The sequence below is a fragment of the Phalacrocorax carbo genome, chromosome 11 (genome assembly GCF_963921805.1).
Source record: "Phalacrocorax carbo chromosome 11, bPhaCar2.1, whole genome shotgun sequence".
Classification (NCBI taxonomy): Eukaryota; Metazoa; Chordata; class Aves; order Suliformes; family Phalacrocoracidae; genus Phalacrocorax; species Phalacrocorax carbo.
In genome coordinates, this window is record NC_087523.1 from 1108917 (window position 1) to 1130255 (window position 21339).

Sequence of the window (21339 nt, forward strand, 5' to 3'; positions counted from 1 at the left end):
AAATCCCATTTCCCTTGGCTTTGTCCCTGCAGAAGCCGAGCCCCAGGCGAGGGGCAGCTCCTGCGTGTGGTGCTGGTGGCCCCTTCCCCACCGCGGGTGCTGTGCCCGTGGAGAGGCTTGGCGAGTGAGAGCCCAGCCTGCTTTCTGCTTGTCTTTTTTTTTTTTCATTTCCTTTCTTTATTGTTGGCTTTCTGTGCCTGCACCATTGTATGCTCTGCTCCCAGGCCCGCTAACATCTCCACTGGCATCTCTGCAGCCGCACAGGTACCAAGGGACATGCGTGTTCGGGGGGACACCAGCCCGGTGCTTCCTCCTCTGGAGTGAGGGTCTGCCTCACCGACGCTCCCCCAGAGCCAGACCCAGCTCCAGCACAGGCCAGTGTGGCACTGGTTGGAGGGCAGAGCTGTGCTGGTTTGGGGTTGACCCTGTGTCTTGTCCGTCTTGGTGACCTATCAGTGCACAACACCCTTTTCTTTCCTTGCGGGAACTGGAGGGCAAGTGGAGATAGGGTGCAACGCCAGTGAGCATAGATGCAACTGGGACGGGAAACTCCGTGAGCTCTCGGTCAGGGCTTTGCTGGGCTGCAGGTCCCTGTGCTGAAATTCCCTGTGGAGGCTCAAAAGGAAAAGGCCTCCTTCAGTAATTCACTCTGAGGCAGGGTCCGAGTGTCCTGGGATCTATCCCTTCTGCTCCAGCTGTTTCTCACACAGTTAGCAGAGCCCTTCCTCAGAGGATCTGCTGCAGTTCCCCTCCACTGCTGATGGTCCCTTCCCCCTTGCTCTGCCGCTGGAGACAGTGCCCAAAGCCGCCATCCCTAAAACTCCCTGAGCCCTGGGGGTGAGGCTGGATTCTTCTGAAATTTGTCTTGGAAAAGCCATTGTGCTTCATGCACCATGACGATGCTCTTCTCCCAAAGCCCTTGGAACACTGTGGAACCTGGGTCCTGGAGTGCCCATGTGGTGGGAGGGGGCTGCCTGGGAGGGGAAGACAGCGGTGGGGTCTGGCTGAAAGGCTCGGAGGGGGTTCTCCAGCTGTTGTCCTGCCACGGGTGCTCTCCCCGGGGGTTTCTCCGGTGGAAAGGCACTGGAGCCGCTGGCTCTGCTGCAGGTGGAGCAGCAGCTGTGAGGAGCTGAGAGATGCTTGGGTGAGGGACCTGAGCTGGAGAGAGGACAGTGGGACGCAGCTAAGGACAGCCACAGGGACTGGCCTGCAGGGAGTGTGCCTTTCAGCTCTGCCCACTCCAGCCCCTGGGCATCAGACCCTGGTGAGGAGGAGGAGGAGGAGGAGGAGGAACGGGAGGCGACCCACAGGTTTCCTGTGGCAGAGCCCTGTTTCCAGAAGGCTGTGCAGGGGCTGCAGGAGCAGACCCGGGTGTGATGCACAGTGCACGGTGCGTGGGCGTGCAGGCAGCTCACAGGCATCACCTGGCTGCTGCTCCTTCTCCGATGGCTTCCAGGAGGCAGGGAGCCACCGTGCTGGGCGCATGCTGGGCATGTCCTTTGCTGACCTCTGCTTGTCCTCAGAGCTGGCTCAGGCACCGCTGGTCCTGGCTCCTCTCCAGGGGGCAGGGAGGGAGGTGGTCCCCAGCCCACGGCCCCGCATCTCTCCTGGGGCTGCCTCTGCCCTGCGCCCGCTCTCCTGCCTGCTGCTGCGTCCGGGCTGCGCTCACATTCCATGCGTGTTGCCCTCTGTAGCAAAAGCCAGACAAGGGAACCCTACGGCACCTCCCGGGGACCCTGCAGTCACCTGCTCGCCTCCCCCCGGCAACTTCCCAAACTCCAGTGGTACCCAGGCGTGGACCAGTGGCTGAATGGGCTGGAGTGGGGACCGAGCCCGAACGTGAGTGGTAGGAGACCATGAATGTAAAAATCAAGAAGATAACAAAATGATTTCTGTTTTTTTTTCTTTCTTTTCACAGTGTTTCACATTGCTAGAAGATAAAAAAGATGCAGGTAAGCTGCAACAAACTTTTTTTGGGTCAGGAATGTGCTCGCTGCGGGGTGGGCTGGGGTTACAAGGAGGGGACAGCCCTCTTGCTGGGCTTCTGGTTTCTTCTGCCAGCAGTATGCTTTTTGCCCCAAACTGTCGTTTTTCAAAGGGGCAGGAAAGGCAGCCAGCGTGAGGCAGTGCCAGCCAGGGCACCTGCCAAGCCCCAGCGGTGCAGGAGGGACCCCCCAAGACGTGCCCAGCCCTTCCTTCGCCCCATCCTTTCCCCACCCTGGCTGCAAACGCAGCTCGGCCGTACGTTGCACTCGTTGCCAGTTAGCGGTGTGGAACCCCGGCCACTGTGGGTGTGGAGCAGTCTGCGGACAGGATTGGGCCCCTCGCCGGCCTGCCTGCGCTGCCGTAGCTGTGCCGACATGGTGAGCTGTTCAACCAGGGCATCCCAGCCCGGCAGTGGCCCTGCTCCTTGCTGGTTCCTTCCCAGTTCCTCTCTTCTTTGTGGTCAACCGCTTCATGCTCTGCAGATAAGCTCATTAGGAGCTCCAGAGCCTTGACACTGCTGTGCTGTAGGGAGGAGGGTCTCCCCCGGCTTGGAGCCCCCTCCGCTGTGTGTGATTGAGTTGTCTCACCAGCGACAGCTGCGCAGGAGGGAATCGCGTTGCAGCTCGTGGCTAATCCGTGGTTGTTGTCTGCACGTCTGTGGGCTGCTTCTGCTTTGACCTTCCCTCTGCAAAGGTGGGGGAGAGGCTGGGGGCTGGGTCCACCCTGCCGCAGGGGGCTCGTGGGTGCCGGGGAGGCTGGTGGAAGAGGAGGTGTGTGCCTGTGGTGCTGGGGACCAGGGATGGGGACAGGGCTCGTGGGGTCCCGGACAGGGCACCTGCTGCCAAACTTGTCTGAAATGGTGTTGATGGTCCTGGCCGCTGCTCTGCTGGGTGTAAAATGCGCTGCATCTCGCTTTGTCCTCGTGTTCAGCCCTGGACAAACAGCCCCGTGGGCAAGCGTGGCCCTGCTCGTGGGCAAGATATGCAGAGGTCCTGCATTTTAAAATCTCACCAGTTGGACTAAGGGAGGCTCTTGGCTCAGCGACGCCTCCAGAAGTAACCCTGGCCGGGTCCTACAGCCAGCGTATGGCTCCCAGCAGCTGCGGGAGCGGAGGGACCCTGGAGCACTCCTGAGCCCTTTTGGCACAGAGGTCAGAACAGGTCCCGCAGACGACAGCCCTCGAACGGCAGCGACGGCAGGGAGAAGCGGTGCTGCCTGTGCTGCCGGCCAGAGCCTGCAGCGCCGTGAAACGGGAGATGCTGCCTTTGCAGGGAGCCCGTGGGATGTGCCTGGGGTCTCCGAGCAGCTCCCCTAACTGGAGGGCAACAACTCGGCCTCTTGTTTTTCACCCATGTAAGGGTTAGGTGAGCTCTGAGCCCAGCCGGCGCAAGAGCCCAGGAGCACAGGAAAGCTCTGGGCAACAAAAGGTGCTTTGTGAATGGAGCTTCAGAGGTAATCCTGGGTGGTCCCTCTTGCCCTTTCACTGGAGAGATTAACAACATGAATGTCAAGAGCTTGTTAAAAAGGGTTAAAGAGCCCTGTGCAGGGGGAAGGGGCAGGGAAGACTCCTAGGGATGGCATCCATGGCTAGGATTTTAGGGGGACGTATGTTTAAAGGTTTTTGCCTCTTGGTTAAAACCGCCTGTAAAATCCAAGTCTCTCCTGGTAAAGGCTCAGCTACGTTCACAGCAATCCCAGCCCGCACCTTCCTGGCCACGCGTCCACGTCCCAGCCTGAGGAGCTCGGCGCTGCTGGAGGGATGCTCAGCCGCCACGGCCTCACGCTCGCGCAGGGGTCTGACGGCAGGAGGAGCAGGAACCCTCGCGTACGTGAGCAGCCGTGTGGTTTTACACCTGCGAGTCGATGCATCGACTGGGGCCGTAGTGGGCTACTCAGCATCGCTGCAGCCTGCAGCAGTGTGGTGCCCAGTGGAGAGTGGCTGAAGCTCTCCCTTTCGTGTGAATTACGCTGGACTTGGAGCAAGCCCGCGGTGAGTTCATACCCTCCGCTGGGGTTTTTAAAGCTCTGAGAAGAGGTTGGTGCAGTTGCTTGCTGTCCTCCTGGCTGACCGTCTCCAGAAGGTGCTCTGACAAATGGGGGTCATTCAGGCAGTGGTCTCGGGGGACACCGTCCCTTCCCTAGTGATATTTTTAATCACTTTGGGTTGGGTGCCAAGACGACCTCAGCTCTCAAGTCAACAACGCGAGGCAGGGTGGAGTTGGTTCCAGTTTATCCCAATAACTGTTGGGAGCGTGCCTCTCCTGGCTCTTCCATCGCTTCCTGAGCCTGCCCCTGATTCCCTCCGCAGCTGGCAAACTCCTTGAGCCGCTGCCCGAGGCGCAGCCGGACCCGTTCCCAGCTCCCAGGCGCCGTCCCTGCCCATGAGCAGCTGGAGCTGGGGCTGTGCTGCCGCAGCCCCTTCCCTAAACCCAGCTGTGCGCAGTCGCTGCTGCTTCCCACTGCGCTAAAATAGCTGGGTATGCCGTGCTCAGCTCGCTCAGCAGTAACGGTGGAAAACAGCCTGGATTTAATCCGCTTGCTTGGGGGTAACATTTCACAGGAGCATGTGGGGACTCGGCCTCCCCCTGGCAGCGCTGCCAGCCCAGCGGGTGCCCCCGACGCCTGTGTGAGCACCGAGCAAGGCGGTGAAGGGCCATCGCTGGTAACCTGCCGCCGCGGGCAGGGTCACAGCCTCTCTCAGGCAATTTAACCGAAGGAAGAAACCCCAGAACTTTGATTTTTGAGACAGACCAGCCAAAGTTGTGCAGTGTGCTACCCGGGGGGAGAGCCCTCTGCCCCGACCCTGCAGCGAGGCCTCCCTTGCTGTGGTGTGTGAGCCCTGCGCCCCCCGCGTCCCACCCACTGCCCTGCCCAGCGGCAGGACCCCACCTCGCATTGCCACGTGGGTCCCTGCCTGCAGGCGACCCCGGGCTGCATGGGACACGGTGCCCGGCCCTGAGCCGTCCCGCTGGAGCCGTCCCAGCCGGGGCCGGGTTTCCATGGATTTCCTAACCCTCGGCTTCCTCTCTGACATTCACTTCCCATGTATTGTTCTAGACAAAGCAGAAAGGAAAGGCTCGCACACCAGCCGTGCATGCGAAAATTGCATCCTCTGAATAAATTCCTGCCGATAGCAGCATCAGACCTCTCCAAAAGTAGGATCGAGAGCGTGCTCTGCGAATGTCATTAGGCAGCGGCCTCCTCTAACTGCTGAGGAACGGCTGCTTTCAGTGCAGCCAGGCAATGACGGTGTCAGAGTATTTCAAAAGCTGGCTTCTGCGACTGGATGTGGTGAAATAACAGAGAAAAGAAGCATGAGGGACTCTGCTGAACTTTTGCCCCTGCATGAAATAATAGGGTTGTATTTACCCAGCATCTGGATCTCTGAAAATAACCTGCTAAATTTAGCTGTTGTTGATACGTTGTCACAACTGAGTTATTCTTCTCTCTTTACATGAAAGTCTCCTGCGCTGGTTCTCTTGGTTTGCAGCCCGAGCATGAGCTCTTCGCTCCTTGCCTGGCATGTGCCCGCATGTTGGGTGCCCTGTTTTTGGAAGAAGAGGGGTATTGGGATCTGTTTTTCCCTTATTCCCTAGGGGTGAAAGGGAGAGAGACCAGGAGGGTGGCAGGGTGGCTGCGGCGAGGGCGTGTGGCCGTGCAGAGACCGGCACCGCTGCCCTCAGCACCGGGGCCACGCTCTGGCTGCAGCATCCACGCAACGGAGGAGACCAGAGGAGGCCCGTGCCTTGAAGGCGTGGGGTGGGATGCTGGACGTGCCTGCAGGGACCTGTTTTTGGGGGCTTCTGAAGCTCCCTGAGAAATCACTGCCTGTTTCATGGTGGGAAACGTGGCCGAGGGTCTGGATGCCGAGCGAAGAGGTAGGAAGTAGAAAAGCTGAACTGAATGTGATTACTAGCGGTTTTGGCGTGACATGTGATGAAGGGGAGCCTGCGTTGCTTTTTCCTCTTCCCGCCCGCCGCGGGGTCAGTCTCGGGCTCGGCTGGTGAAACACTGAAACGCACTGAAACGCCGACCTCCGTCCCAAAGTACCTCCGGGTCCATCCCCGAGCCGCGCAGCCCCTGATGCTGGCTTGGCAGCAGTGGCACCGACCGCACTCAGACGGGCTCTGCCACTCTTTTGGTTATTTTTCATGAATGGAGAGAGTAATTTCTCAAATACTCTAATTTTCCTTCGGTTACAGCCTCCGTGGCCTTATCCAGGGCGCTCTCCTATCACTGGGAATTGATTCCCTGTCTGACTAGTGTAAAATGCCTTGTGATTAACTCTAAGTAGTAAAAGAGTTAAAAAAAAGTAAAAAAGATAATTCCAAAACAAGAATTTACGCACTAAAAATCTCCCTGCCAGGGCAGCTTCAGAGCAAACAGTTCATGCTTCCTTCCATCAGATGTTTTCTCAGGAGCTGGGGACAGCATCTCCTCAGGCTTGAGACACGCTCTCCAGCGTTTCCTTTTCAGCCCCCTCCGTGACCCCTCGAGGTTGTTTTTGAACCGCTGAGCTCTTTGATACGTATTTATCCATATTGGTTTGATTTCCCCTGGAAGGTAGGCTGGCGCTGAAGCCTCCGGGCAGAGCCAAGGCTGCGAGCTGTGGCGTTCCCCGCTTGTCCCCTGGGTCTCTGGCTGGGGGTCCCTCAGGGTCGGTGCCCTCCGCACTCTCAGTAAAACCCCTTCCTCAGTGCCGTGCTGGGCACTGCCCGTCCCGCCGGAGCCTCTGCTCTCCGGGAGCCGCTGCTTTGTGCTGCTGCGTCTCTGCAGCCCCGCAGAGACCTGGTTGCGGGAAAGGCAGGCCCATATAAACCCAGGGAGCCGTGCATGTAATTACATCCTTTGTTAATTAACAGGAACCGCCACGGCAGCGATACGGGCATGCAAAGGGCTCCTGTTAATGTCTTGGCCTACAGCGATTTTCAACACTTTTTGTTTGTTCTCGTGCCACCTTTTTGCTCTTTTGGCAAAAACGCGAAGGCTGCTGGATCAGGCCCCCGCTCTTCCAGCCCCTCTCCCCCCGCAAAGGGCGGCCGGCTGCCGAGCGCTCGTGCTGCCCTGACCGGCTCCCGAGAAACGAGCCGAAAACCTGAAATGAGAAAAAATAATTTAACAGAAAATCGAAACCAACTCGGCCATGCTTCAGCGTTTCCAATAACTGACCGTGCGGAAGGTGTTTGTCAGAGGTCAGAGGCCCCTCCAGCCCACAAAATGAAGCCATTTCTTGCCCTTGTTCCCCTTCTGCCTATAAAAATGCCTGTAACTCTGAAAACCAGCGACTGCCGCAGTAACTGGTCCCCAACCCCCAGCTCATCTCCTCTGCCCTTCTCGGTCTTTAATTTCAGGGTCTGGAAGTTCTTCTGTTTCCTGTAGCTAACAAAATGCAGATTCCCCCTTCTGAACAGCAGGATCCTATCACAAAGTGGGTGATTTTCTTTGAAGGCCAGAAAAAGTGAGCCTTGGTTCGAGGGAGGGCTTTCCCCTGAGCTGGCTGGGCTGCGGGGCGCGTGGGCAGCGCGGAGACTGCGCTGGGAAAGGCCCCTTCCACCCAGTATGTCCCCGAGTGCTCCCCATGGCAGCAAGAAGCCATTGAAACGGACTGGAAAGAAATTCCAGGCAAGAAAGTACAATAATATCTGCATCCCTGGGTAGCTTCCGTGAGACCAAAAGGAACAGGAGGGGAGTTCTGAGTGTGGTAACTTCCCTGAAATTAAAATGAGAAAATGCATGGAAAACTGACAGGTTTGGCTCTACGATATTTTTTCCTTTGGTAGGAGCTGTGACATGTAAGCTGCGTTAAAGATGCAAAGAAAGGTAATGTTTCCTGTGTCTGAAATAACCTGCTCGTACTTCTGGAGAGAACTTTGCTGTGAACGAAGGCGGCTCCGGGCGCCGCACGGCCTTTGTGGGTGCTCTGTAATACTCATGGAGTTCATGAGCGTGAGAGGTCAGGTGGGGAAAAAAAGGTGTGAGGTGTTGGCAGGCCAGTCGGGTCGGGTTAAATCCTTCTTTTCTTAATGAAGAGACGCTCAATCCTGCCAGAAATGTCCGTGGTGCTTTGAATACCAGCTGCGAGCGCAATGATGGGTGGCTGCGGGGCCAGGGCTCCGGGTGGTCCCTGGGTGGGGGGGGGGGTCAGCCCACTGGCCTGGGTGGGTGCGGTGGGCGCAGGTAGCATCCTACGATAGCAGAGAGTAGGGAAGGGCAGGGGGCATGGGGGTGCTGCTGGCAGAAGGTGGTCTGGAAAAAGCAAGAGTCCGGCCTGAAAATGTGTGCTGAGAGGGGCCCGGGGTTTTGTTTTCCTTTCGATGTAAAATTATGCGAATTTGGGTGATGTTCTGGCCCGGTGTCTCTGCAGCCTGCTGTGCCTGAGCGGGCTGATAAGGGTGTTCCTGGTACGGCAGGAGGGACAGATCGCATCTGCTGATGTCCCTGGGGAAAAGCGCAGTGCTGGTGATGTTTGACGTGTTTATAATGGCTGGCAACAATGTCTGGGTAAGGCAGAGCCCTGAGCCGTGTCGCTCTGCCGTGCAGGTACTAACCCTGCTCTCTTTGCCAGCTCCGTCCTCGGGACTGGTTTTCTGTGAGCTCAGGGGGTGCTGGAGCAGGGATGCTCCTGCAGCCCCGGCTTCTCTCTTCACTGCTGAAAACACTGGGGGAGAATGGAGGTGCGGGGGGACTTCTCTCTGAGCCCATCTCCTGGTGGGTGCGGAGCCGGGGTCCCAAAGCCACGCGGCGTCTGTCCTGAGCTGACTGGTAAAGCAGATCAGAAAAGAGCCCACACTTTTCGTCAACAAAAAGGCATTATTTTGCATTTGACGGTGTCTTAATGACGCTCGTATCAGTCTCTTCATGAAGACAGTTACCATGCTTAAGGAATTTTTCTTTGTTTGGAACTCCAGTGCTAAAACTGATTTGATGTGGCTTTTAAAGGTGACTGATAACGGTGTGTGGATAAATCCTGAAAGCAATTTGTTTTGGGATGTGCGAAAGAGGAACCGCTGTGGCTCGGCTTCTCAGTCAGCTGCGATGCTCAGCGAAGAGTTACATCTCACCCCTGCCCCGAGACTTGCCTCGGAGACTCGTTCCTCCTGCTGTTAAACAATCCCTTCGGGAACAGCCCAAAACACGCAGGGTGGACACGGGCTGTTCCTCAGGGGTGGGGAGCTCAGCGTTGGTTGTCGTTGGTGAGGGGAAAACAGAGTTTTCCAAAGATCTCCCGCCGCCGGGCCCCGTGCTGGGGACGTGGCCCACCTCGGCGCTGGCATGCTGGGGTGAGCTGCGGCCAGGGGCTGTCGGCCCAGCGGGGCAGGGGACAGAGAGGGCAGGAGGTTGTTTTGGGACGATCACACAAGATCTGGGAGCACAGCCGCAAATCCTCTCCCAGGCCCGCCCAGGAGCCAGCCGTGCCAGTGAGATTTCCAAGAGATCAATCAGCATCTTCTCTTGGTAAACCCGGCACGTGCTTCCTGAGGCTGGACCAGAATGGAAACCCTCTTCCTTAGGCATGCAGACCACCACCGTTATCTCTGGAACAACAAACCGTTTCTGGTTTGTTGAACCTGTAGCAGACCTGCGGTAGTTAGCGTTGCTTGGGACCCCACGACTGCAAACACGACGCCATCTTGTCTGCCAGGCTGCTCCTCTGTCTGCCCGCTACGGCAAAGCCCATGGGCGGACTGGGGGTCCTGCTTCCTCACCGTCCCCTTGGCGGCACCGTTCGCACGGCAGGAGGACCAGCAGCGCTACTCCCCCCCATGTAACAGGAGGAGGCTCTGGCATGGGCAGGCGAAGCAGAAACAGTTGGGGTAATTGAGCTGGTTGCTGCTTCTCATTGCTCGCCAACGTGTTTACCTTCCAAGAGCTGGAGGCTTTTTGCTCTGGTTCAGCAGTGGCCACATAATCCGGATTCCTCAGATAAATTCCTGCTCTTTCTCTGAGATCTGTGGCTGCTGTTTTAATTGCCTAGAGCTCTGAGCCAGACACAGGACCCTTGTTGCACAAAATCAGCTCCCATGAATGATGCTGTTGTGCATATGTCTCTGAGCTTCTCCCTTCCTCCCTCTCGCCCTCCTCCCTTGGAAGCTGGGGAATTCAGTATTGGTGAAACCCTGCCTGCTGTACTCGTGCAGCTGGTGACACCAGCTGCCATTTCGTGTGTGCCAATTAACTTCTTTCCCCTGATTTTCCTTTCGTAAACAAGGATGTTGAAGCCATCCTCCTCCTCTTGGCCAGAGCCAGCTCGCTCACTTCCCGCTGGCGCCGACCCTGTGCCGAGACGGGCACTGGAGCATCCCTGCGGCCCCCGGCCACGGCTAGCTCTTGGGACGTGCCTCCTCTTCCTCCTCCTTGCTCTGCCGTGGCTGAGCGTGACCCCATGGCACGGGATGAGGGGTGCAGAGGGGTGAGCGGGGGTCGAGGTGGACGGGGCAGAGGCGGTTTCTGGGTTATCTGCCCTGCAGAGAGGCGCTGGCGCGGGCAGGAGGGAGGAGCGGGCAGCTCCTCTCCCGCCTCGCGCAGATGCCCAAGGCCAGACCAGGTTTGTGGCCACTTGAGGGTAGCGCCCCGGTGCCCCGCACAGACCCCTGTGCTTGGCAGACCCCCGGCAGGGCCCGCGGGTGGGATTGCTGCTGGCAGGCGCCGGGGATGCTCTGCTGGGCCCGGCGCTCCTTGGCGGGGTTTTACCGGGGACCCGCAGGTCTGAAGGGCTGCGGCGGCAGCGGCGTGGGTGGCTGCTTTTACAGCTGGGCGTTGAGAAAAGCCAACGAGCGTTCTGTGTTGGGTGGGCGGACAGGGAAAGGGATGAGGCACCCCAAGGTGGGAGAGGGCGGCAAGCGCAGGCCGGGCCCAGCTCTGACCCGGGGTGAGCCGTGAGAATTCTCCTGTTCAACATCTGCAGCAGTGGGAAATTATGAAACGTGAATAATTACTTGCGTTAGCTGAGCAAGAGACCCCCGGGCCCGTGCCTGTGCATGAGCTGACCCCAGGACACCCGCGTCTGGTTTGTTCGTTTCGGTGGTCGGATTTTATTTGTACACCTGAAAGAAGTTGTTAACTGTTTTGGTTTTGGCTTTTGTTTTGGGGTTTTGTGTGTGGGTTTTTTTTTTTTTTTTTTCCCTCTGTTTATTTTGATCGTTGGAAAAAGAGACACAGACAATGACCATCCCGGGGCTGCTCAGGATGTGTTCGCGGTGGGTGCGTGGCTTTCCACGGTGGGTGGTCAATGGAGCAAAGGCCCTTTTCCCAAACATTCATATTATTCTGTTTAACTCGGTTAAGTGGTTTCCCTGCTGTGCCTTTCCCCGGCACTCTCGCTTGGCGTGGGCTGTGGCGGGCCGTGGCCGGCAGAGGGCGCCCGCTCCCGCGCCGCTGCCGGGGGGTGACACGCGTGGGGGGTGTCACGCGTGGGGGGTGTCACGCGTGGGGGGTGTGTCACGCGTGGGGGGGTGTGTCACGCGTCGGGGGGGTGTGTCACGCGGGGGGGGTGTCACGCGTGGGGGGTGTCACGCGTGGGGGTGTGTCACGCGTGGGGGTGTGTCACGCGTGGGGGGTGTGTCACGCGTGGGGGGTGTGTCACGCGTGGGGGTGTGTGTCACGCGGGGGGGGTGTGTCACGCGGGGGGGTGTCACGCGTGGGGGTGTGTGTCACGCGGGGGGGTGTGTCACGCGTGGGGGGTGTGTCACGCGTGGGGGTGTGTCACGCGTGGGGGAGTGTCACGCGTGGGGTGTGTCACGCGTGGAGGGTGTCACACGTGGAGGGTGTGTCACGCGTGGGGGGGTGTCACGCGTGGAGGGTGTCACACGTGGAGGGTGTGTCACGCGTGGGAGGTGTGTCACGCGTGGGGTGTGTGTCACGCGTTGGGGGGGTGTCACGCGTTGGGGGGGTGTCACGCGTGGGGGGGTGTCACACGTGGGGGGTGTGTCACGCGTGGGGGGTGTGTCACGCGTGGGGGGTGTGTCACGCGTGGGGGTGTGTGTCACGCGGGGGGGGTGTGTCACGCGGGGGGGTGTCACGCGTGGGGGTGTGTGTCACGCGTGGGGGGTGTCACGCGTGGGGGGTGTCACGCGTGGGGGGTGTGTCACGCGTGGGGGGGTGTGTCACGCGTGGGGGGGGTGTGTCACGCGGGGGGGGTGTCACGCGTGGGGGGTGTCACGCGTGGGGGTGTGTCACGCGTGGGGGTGTGTCACGCGTGGGGGGTGTGTCACGCGTGGGGGGTGTGTCACGCGTGGGGGTGTGTGTCACGCGGGGGGGGTGTGTCACGCGGGGGGGTGTCACGCGTGGGGGTGTGTGTCACGCGGGGGGGTGTGTCACGCGTGGGGGGTGTGTCACGCGTGGGGGTGTGTCACGCGTGGGGGAGTGTCACGCGTGGGGTGTGTCACGCGTGGAGGGTGTCACACGTGGAGGGTGTGTCACGCGTGGGGGGGTGTCACGCGTGGAGGGTGTCACACGTGGAGGGTGTGTCACGCGTGGGAGGTGTGTCACGCGTGGGGTGTGTGTCACGCGTTGGGGGGGTGTCACGCGTTGGGGGGGTGTCACGCGTGGGGGGGTGTCACACGTGGGGGGTGTGTCACGCGTGGGGGGTGTGTCACGCGTGGGGGTGTGTGTCACGCGTGGGGGTGTGTGTCACGCGGGGGGGGTGTGTCACGCGGGGGGGTGTCACGCGTGGGGGTGTGTGTCACGCGGGGGGGGGTGTCACACGTGGGGGGTGTGTCACGCGTGGGGGGTGTGTCACGCGTGGGGGTGTGTGTCACGCGTGGGGGTGTGTGTCACGCGGGGGGGGTGTGTCACGCGGGGGGGTGTCACGCGTGGGGGTGTGTGTCACGCGGGGGGGTGTGTCACGCGTGGGGGGTGTGTCACGCGTGGGGGTGTGTCACGCGTGGGGGAGTGTCACGCGTGGGGGGGTGTCACGCGTGGAGGGTGTCACACGTGGAGGGTGTGTCACGCGTGGGGGGGTGTCACGCGTGGAGGGTGTCACACGTGGAGGGTGTGTCACGCGTGGGGGGGTGTCACGCGTGGAGGGTGTCACACGTGGAGGGTGTGTCACGCGTGGGGGGGTGTCACGCGTGGAGGGTGTCACACGTGGAGGGTGTGTCACGCGTGGGGGGTGTGTCACTCGTGGGGGGTGTGTCACGTGGGGGTGTGTAACGCGTGGGGGGTGTGTCACGCTTGGGGGGTGTCACGCGTGGGGGTTTGTCACGCGTGGGGGGTGTCACGCGTGGGGGGTGTCACGCGTGGGGGGTGTCACGCGTGGGGGGTGTGTCACGCGTGGGGGGTGTGTCACGCGTGGGGGGTGTGTCACGCGTGGGGGTGTGTCACGCGTGGGGGTGTGTCACGCGTGGGGTGTGTCACGCGTGGGGGGTGTGTCACGCGTGGGGGTGTCACGCGTGGGGGGTGTCACGCGTGGGGGGTGTGTCACGCGTGGGGGGTGTCACGCGTGGGGGGTGTCACGCGTGGGGGGGTGTCACGCGTGGGGGTGTTTCACGCGTGGGGGGTGTGTCACGCGTGGGTGGTGTGTCACGCGTGGGGGTGTGTCACGCGTGGGGGGTGTGTCACGCGTGGGGGGTGTGTCACGCGTGGGGGGTGTCACGCGTGGGGGGGTGTCACGCGTGGGGGGTGTGTCACGCGTGGGGGTGTGTCACGCGTGGGGGTGTGTCACGCGTGGGGGGTGTGTCACGCGTGGGGGGTGTGTCACGCGTGGGGGGGTGTCACGCGTGGGGGGTGTCACGCGTGGGGGGTGTCACGCGTGGGGGGGTGTCACGCGTGGGGGGTGTCACGCGTGGGGGGGTGTCACGCGTGGGGGTGTCACGCGTGGGGGGTGTCACGCGTGGGGGGTGTCACGCGTGGGGGGTGTGTCACGCGTGGGGGGTGTGTCACGCGTGGGGGGTGTGTCACGCGTGGGGGGTGTCACGCGTGGGGGGGTGTCACGCGTGGGGGGTGTGTCACGCGTGGGGGTGTGTCACGCGTGGGGGTGTGTCACGCGTGGGGGGTGTGTCACGCGTGGGGGGTGTGTCACGCGTGGGGGGGTGTCACGCGTGGGGGGTGTCACGCGTGGGGGGTGTCACGCGTGGGGGGGTGTCACGCGTGGGGGGTGTCACGCGTGGGGGGGGTGTCACGCGTGGGGGTGTCACGCGTGGGGGGTGTCACGCGTGGGGGGTGTCACGCGTGGGGGGTGTGTCACGCGTGGGGGGGTGTCACGCGTGGGGGGTGTCACGCGTGGGGGTGTGTCACGCGTGGGGGGTGTGTCACGCGTGGGGGTGTGTCACGCGTGGGGGTGTGTCACGCGTGGGGGGTGTGTCACGCGTGGGGGGTGTGTCACGCGTGGGGGGGTGTCACGCGTGGGGGGGGTGTCACGCGTGGGGGGTGTGTGTCACGCGGGGGGGTGTGTCACGCGGGGGGGTGTGTGTCACGCAGGGGGGGTGTGTCACGCGGGGGGGGTGTGTCACGCGTGGGGGGGTGTGTCACGCGTGGGGGGGGGGTGTCACGCGTGGGGGGGGTGTCACGCGTGGGGGGGTGTGTCACGCGTGGGGGGGGGTGTCATGCGTGGAGGATGCACTGTCAGTAGCCGGGCCGGTGCGGAGGTTTGGAAAGCTTTAGTGCAAATTGCTGCTTATCAGTACTGGGCCCGCCCGGTGCCCCCCTCACCCCGACCCGGGGCTAATCCCTCGTGGGGTCTGCAGCTCTGGTGTGAGCTAAGTGGGTGCCAGAGCGGAGCACAGGGGCTCCGCGTGCCTTTGCAAGCCTGCAGCAGCTAAGCCTGGGATTCTTGCTGGAGCCTGGGGGAGCCCCGCGTGGGTGGAAGCACCCCCTTGCCCCCTGCTTGGCTGGGCAGGATAAGCCACTCGCGCCGGTGGGCCCTTCGCACGCGGAGGTGCTCTGTCCGCGGGTGCTGGGGAGGGCTTGGTGCGGGGGCATGCGGATCCAGCCCAAGCAATCGGCCTTTTCCAGCATTGGCGTTGCCTGAGCTCCCCGGCTCCGGCAGCGGTGTCAGCGTGCATCTCGGTGTCCTTTCCCCGCAAAACAAGGCAGACCCGTCTATAGCCCTGTTGTGGCCGGGCCGGCTGTCCCGCTGGACATCACCCGGAGCAGGGAAGGGTTTTGAGCGCTGTCAGGCAAGGAGGCAGCGCGGGTGGCAGAAGGCATCCTGCAGGGCGGGCAGCGCGAACGGCTCACCTGAAAATGCCTTGACCTCGGGTCTGGCGTGGGCTGGGCTGTACGTGCACGCTGCGCTTCACAACGGGGTCAGGATTGAACCCGGCTTTGCCCGGGTGCGTGCGGCTGAGGCGGCTCCGCTTGCTCAGCCCTGTCCGCCTGCCGAGCCGGGGTGCATCGGGTGCACGCAGCTCTTCGGGTGCCCTGTTTATAGCCCCCTGTAAGGGCCAGGCCAACGGTGTTCCTTCCAGCCCATTACTGGAGCCTTCCCAGGTTTAGGTCTGGGTGTGCTGGGCAGCTGGGTGGCACCCACCCTCCCTGCTGGGAGGAGGAGGCAGCTCCCCAGCCTCGTCACCCTTCCTGACGGTTTTTCCTACTATTCAGCCAGCCCAGAAGGGCCTTTGTTGCATTTTTTCCTATCCCTTCTCAGCAATGCCCTTCGGACCACCCCAAGCAGCCCTCTCCCCTTGCTGGCGGTGATTACTGGGGGGGCTGCCCGGGAGGGCAGCGTACTCCGGGCTGCTCCATCCCTCGTCGCTCTGCCCAGCAGCTCCTCCGCACGCATGCCGTCCGCAGGCAGCGCTACCCGCTCTGCCGGGCGCCTGGTGTGAGCACATGCGTGTGCAGATGCACACACTGGGCGCCTTGTGCAGGCGGCGGGGCAGCCCGAAGGTGAGCCCACGGGCGCCCCGCCATTCCTCGGCAATACGCTGGCAACTATTAATATCGCCGGGCGTGAATGCAGCCCATTCACGGGGCGGCGCGGGGGGAGCGCACGGTATGCGCCACTTCTGCTCCTCCCAGCGTCCGCCCCGGCAGCGCGGCCTCAGCCCTCCCGGTGCGAACGGGGTGAGCGCACGCCCACGGCTCCACGTGGGACCGGCCGCTGTGGTCCTGCCCGCTTCGCCGCCTGTTTATAGCTCAGCGTCTCCCGGAGATTTCCTGCCTCTCTGACTCCACACCCTCCCCGTTCCTGCTTTGCATGAGGAAATGAGTGGAAAATGCTTGAAATTCTCCTCTGAGCCGAGTGCTTTTTCCACTGGCCGTCACTGTGGCGCTGGGGCCGGCCAGGTGCCGGTGCCTGGCTCTGACCTGCCGTGATGCCTGGTGAGAGGCGAGCCCGTGGCAGCATAAAGTGCTGTGAGCTCTGCCCTTACCCGGCCGTGCTCCCCACGCTGAGAACGGTGCTGTGTCTTTCTGCCTCTGCCCCTTTCCCTCTTCTGTGGCCAGAGTGAAAAATCCATCCCAGATGTCCCCTGGGGTGCTGGCGCAGCAGTCAGCACCCTGAGGCTTTGAGCCTTCATCTGCTCCCAGAGGTTTTGCTCCCCCTCCATCCCTTTGCCACCCTCCCAGGAGCTGGGGAGCAGCGCCTTGTGCATGTTGGTGCTTCTGGGGGCCAAGGCTCAGCTGGGTTCCTGATACCCCGACCCCCCTTCGGACCCTTCATCCTCCCGCGGCTCTGCAGTGGGCGCTCGCAGCCTCCACCGCTCCTTGTTTTAGTCACCTTCCACTGATGTCCACCAGTGCAGATCAAAAGCGGCTCCCTCTGCCGCGGCTGACCGCCGGGGTGGCACCGGCCGCTCCCGCAGTAGCAGCCCTTGGACCCCCCGCCCATCCCTGGTCCCCAGCTGGCCGGAGGCTCCCTCACACGAAGCTGTGCGAAGACTTCCAAGTTAACAACAGCCTCATTGAGAGGCCTGTTGCGGAGAGCCCCTTCCCTCCAGGGGTTAGAGGCAGTCGGCGGGTTGGTGGGAGGAGGGTCAGGAGCTTGGGGCTGGGGAAGGAAGGAAGATGTGCATCAAAAGCCTCTCAGACCATGAAAACAATAGAAAAAACTTGTTTTTTCCCTTGATCCTCATGTTGGGGCACTTGGGCAACCCTCCAATCCCCACCAGTAATTTCAAGAGAAAAGTGGGTTTGTGGCATCCCTACAACCTACCTCGTCTCTCCTGCCTTTCTGGCCATCCCCATGTCCAATCCCATCACTGCCTGTCCCTCTTCATGCTGCATCTGTGCTGCGTTCCCTGTCAAGCCTCTTGCCCAGCGTTCTGCCGCCTCCATCTCACGCTCTGCCTCCTCTCTGCTTCTTGCCCTTCCACGCTCAGGCTGCTGCTGCCTGACTTCCAGCCTTATGGCCTCCCCTTTCCCACCAATTCCTCCTTCGAGTCCACCTTAAACACTGCTTTTTCCTCTTAGCTCCGCTATTCCAGACCCTACCCCCCATTTTCTTCTTCACCCTCTTGCAAATAGTCCGTGGCGGGTCCCATCATGTGTGCCCGGGGTCTGGGTTGCAGGAGCCAGGTCACGAGACGTGCGTGCGCTGTGGGAAGGATCTTCCTCACCGTGTGCCGTCGGAGGAGTAACCACTGAGCACCAAAATCCCCAGCAGCGTGAAGGGGGATCTCGGGAAACCAGTCCTGCAGGAGCAGCTTCTCTGCTCCCCTTGGTGCCTCGCTGCGCTCGCGCCCCTGCTTCTGCCACCCGCTTGGTTCGACGGGCAGGGAGAGCGGGGGACGATTGGTGTCCGTCCCGAAGCTGTCCTGGGGCCTGTCTTTGGGTGGGAGCAGCCCGAGGGACCCCCCGGGACACGCTGTTGGGCGTCCTTGGCCTGGGACCACCGCCCGGACGGGCCCCGCAGCGGCTGCTGCGCTGGGGACGCGAGGGGGGGAGGGCGGGGGGCGGCTGCCTGCCGTGGGGCCGGGGACTGGGGGGCACCGCGGGGCACGGACGGGGGACCGGCACTGCGGCTCCCCGCGGCTCCGGGGCGCGGGCGGGTGCTGCCGAGCCGGGCTGTCCCCCGTGGGGGGCTGCTCTGGGGAGCCCCGGGACGGGGGGCGGCAGCGCGGAGGCCGCTGCCGGGCGGGACCGGGGCGGGACCGGGGCGGGTCCCGGGGGCGGGCGGAGCCGGCGGAGCCCCCCCTCCCCCCCCGCAGCCCCGCACCTGCCGCCGCCGCCGCATTCACACCGACAACAGCCGGAGCCACGGCTGGCACCGGCACCGCCGAGGGTCTTCCTCATCCACCCCCCTCTCCTCCTCCTCCTCCTCCTCCTCCGCTCGCCGGCACTGGGCAGTGCCCCCCGTCTCCCCCCCGGAGCGCGGTTCTGGGGGAGGAGCAGCACAGACCGAAGGTAAATCACAAACCTTTGGGTGGGTGATGTGGATGCTGGGGGGGGGGGGTGAGGAGAGGAGGGGGCGGATTTCGGAGAGTCGCGCCCGTCACGCCGGAGGATGCTGCTCAGGCCCCGCCGGCGGGCGGAGCTGCTGCCAGCAGCCCCAGCAACACGGGCCGTCGGTTGTTCGGCACCGGGCGTCTGTGCACAGGCGGGCGCGGGGCCGGTACGGGGTGGCTGTTGCTGTAGCCGGGGAGGAGGAGGAGAAGCTGGGAGCTGGCACACGCTTCCTGACGTGCTGGAGCTGTTACTGGATCCCCCTCGCTCCTGGGGTGAGTCACGGCAGTGCGTGGGGTGGGAGGCCGCCGACTGCGTCCGTCGGGGGTGGTGGGCCCGTCCCTGTCGGAGCGGGCACGTTTGTTCCCGTCGGAGTTGGCAGGTTCGGCGTGTGGGGCTGCCCGACTCCTTCCGCGGCCGAGCTGTTTGCTGCCGGCAGACCTGTCGCTAAACTAACGGAGGGGTGCGAGTGGTCTGGCTGCGGGTTTTGGAGCGCTCGGATTCTCCCAGGGCTCCTCTCCACCCCTCCTCTAGCTGGGGTTACTGACAATTGCATCGGTGGCTGGAAAAGCACAGAGTTGCCGTCTGATCTGTGGAGCCAGTGAGGTCATGGAAAAACTGCACTGACGTCACGAGGCTTCGGATCGGGCCCTCACGCGGCGGGGGGAGGCTGGACTCACGTTCTGGCTGCTGGCGCCGTGGGCACGTGTTTCCAGTCCGTGGTCTCTTTTGGAGACCTTTGATTTGGTGGAAACGGATGGGCTTGCCGCGCGTGTGTAGTTTCTCACACTGAACTAGCAGCGCTCTGTCACAGCGCGTCGCCAAGGTGAGCGGCTCTTTTTTCGGGAGTTGTTTGAGCGTGGCTGACTTAAACCACCAGCTCTTCGTGCGTTTGGTTTTGTGGTTTGTGCTTTATTATGTCTCCTTCGTGCAGAGGGCAGAGGAGCCTCTACAAGACCCTCGTGCAGTCCCAGGATGTCAGAGCACATAGCGTCATGTTATTGGCAGAAGTCTACGTTCTTTTGCTGTGCATGTGCATACTTCAATTCTTATCAATGAATGTGCTTTTTTTTTTGTTTGCACTGTAACTGAAGCACAGCTAAGCACGGTAGTGGTGCTGCCGAAGCAGGCGCAGCAGCCCCTCGTGGGGGTCTGCTCCCCGCAGCAAGCCGGGCAGGGGGCACGGCTCAGCTCACACCCCGCCAGCCTCTCTCCTTTCTTATAGGGAAAAAATCAGCTCTGACCCTTATGCCAGAAACTCGTCAGTCATCTCCTTATGCGACAAAACATCAAGTCCCAGTGCAGAGCCAGTATCAAACCTGGCTCCTGAGGAGGTGCTCACGTTTGCTTTGCGTACTTGCGCTTCCTCTGAGAAATACTTTCCTAATAACAGACTGACTGATTAAATCCAGTCGTGCTTCTGTTAAGCATTGTCTGCATTGCCTCGAATGTCCAAACCTGAGCGTACACGTGGGACAGGCTGCCAGCAACTTAGTTTTGTAACAGAACAGAACAAGGTTACGCCTTAGGGCGCTTCAGTACTTCCCCTTGGTTTCTGTACTGATTTCAAAAGGATTTGAAGGTTCTCCAAGTCAATCGAAGTAGAGTTGGGGGAAGAGAGGCTGCCCCTTCCCTGGGGGCATAGCGGAGGTTGTGGCGTGACTTGTCGGCTTGTTCCTTCGCTGCAAAGGCGGCGGCGGCAAGCGCTGCAGGCACGGCAGGGCGCGGAGGGCAGGTCGCTGTGCCGCAGTGGAGCCTGGCAGCAGCGCAGGGAGGCAGGAGGGGAGCTGCTGAAAGCCAGGCGCTGCCCCAGCTCTGCTCTGCGGGGGACCAGCGTAAATCACCCCCCAGCAGAGAGGAGAACCCAGTCTCCTTCCTTACACTGTTCGGTCCTTGAAGAGCCCAAGAGTTTGCCTGTTGCAGGGCTTTGCAGACTTGAATTTGCACTTCGCGTGGTTTTGGAAGGGCTTTTGTGTTCAGATGTATGTGGGAGTTTAATCCTCCAGATATAGGCAGCGTGCCGGCAGCGAGGCTGCAGAGGCAGGAAATGCCTCCCAGCGCGGTCGCTGCGGCCCCGGCTGCGTGGGGAGCTGGGGAGGGTCCTGCGGGGCAGTGGGACCTCTGCCCTGCGCCAGGGCTCCCCGTGGCCCAGCACTGCGCCGGATAACAGGGGCATCTCCTTCCGTCTCCGCCAGCCTGATAACAGACGTTGCTCCATCCCTTTGCCCACCAGATTTGGTAAAATGTATTGCCAGAGACCAGGGATGAAAGCTGAGCTGGTTTTGTGGGTGTAAAATGCTTTGGGGGCAGCACGGGGGCTACGAAGGCTGGGATGCTGTTGCCTTTGCCAGGATTCCCGTCCCACGCCGTGCCCGTGCCGGTCCTGCGGTAGCAGCAGCGCTCCGAGGGCAGAGGAGCCACCTGGAGTGGTGACCCCCCGAACGGTGGGTGCTGCTGGCATTGCCCAGGGTGGGCTGAGGTGGGAGCTGGGGCACGTGTGGTGGTGGGAACGGCCGCATGGAATTTGCGTCTTCTCATTTCTCAGCTTTCCTTCATCCACACACTCCTCCAGCCCTGCTGGGAAGCATGAAGGAGGTGTTCGGTTGGATTTAGAGCCCTGCTGGAAAGTGGCCGGAGCCCCCGCGGGGCCGGTGGCCAGGGCTGGCGCGGAGGAGCCGTCGTTAACCTTTGCGCCGAGCTCGCGCACCCTCTGGAGAGGACTGGCAGCGGCGGCGGTGTGCGGCCGCATTCCAGCAAGGCCGGGGGTCTCCCTCCGGGTTAATGATTGAGCCACAATAACCCTTCTTGTGCGAGCCTTTCTGAAAGTCACCTCCGGATAATTATATTAACTTTTCCAGGATGCTGGGGCTGGGTGCAGAAATTTAAAGGGACAGGGTCTTTTCCTACATTTCCAGCAAGAAATTAGTTTTTACGTGCAGGAAGCGACGGCTTGCTGGTTTCCATTGTCTCGCTTTGCTTTCTGATCAATTTGGCACGTTATTTGCACAGTTCTGCAGCGGGGCTGCCCGA

The 21339-nt window shown here is 61.7% G+C and overlaps 1 protein-coding gene across 4 annotated transcripts in view; it reads left to right on the forward strand.

The window, feature by feature from the left end:
• STARD8 (StAR related lipid transfer domain containing 8) overlaps positions 1-21339 on the forward strand; it is an 80992-nt gene that overhangs the window by 17481 nt on the left and 42172 nt on the right. For 2 of the 4 annotated variants that reach the window (XM_064462784.1, XM_064462786.1), the window contains one exon: positions 1919-1952. In XM_064462784.1, the coding sequence (XP_064318854.1) occupies positions 1919-1952 (34 nt within the window). Of the gene's footprint in view, positions 1-1918; positions 1953-18067; positions 18271-18375; positions 18585-21339 lie in introns of those variants that run through there. The other 2 variants (XM_064462788.1, XM_064462785.1) reach the window with 2 other exon arrangements.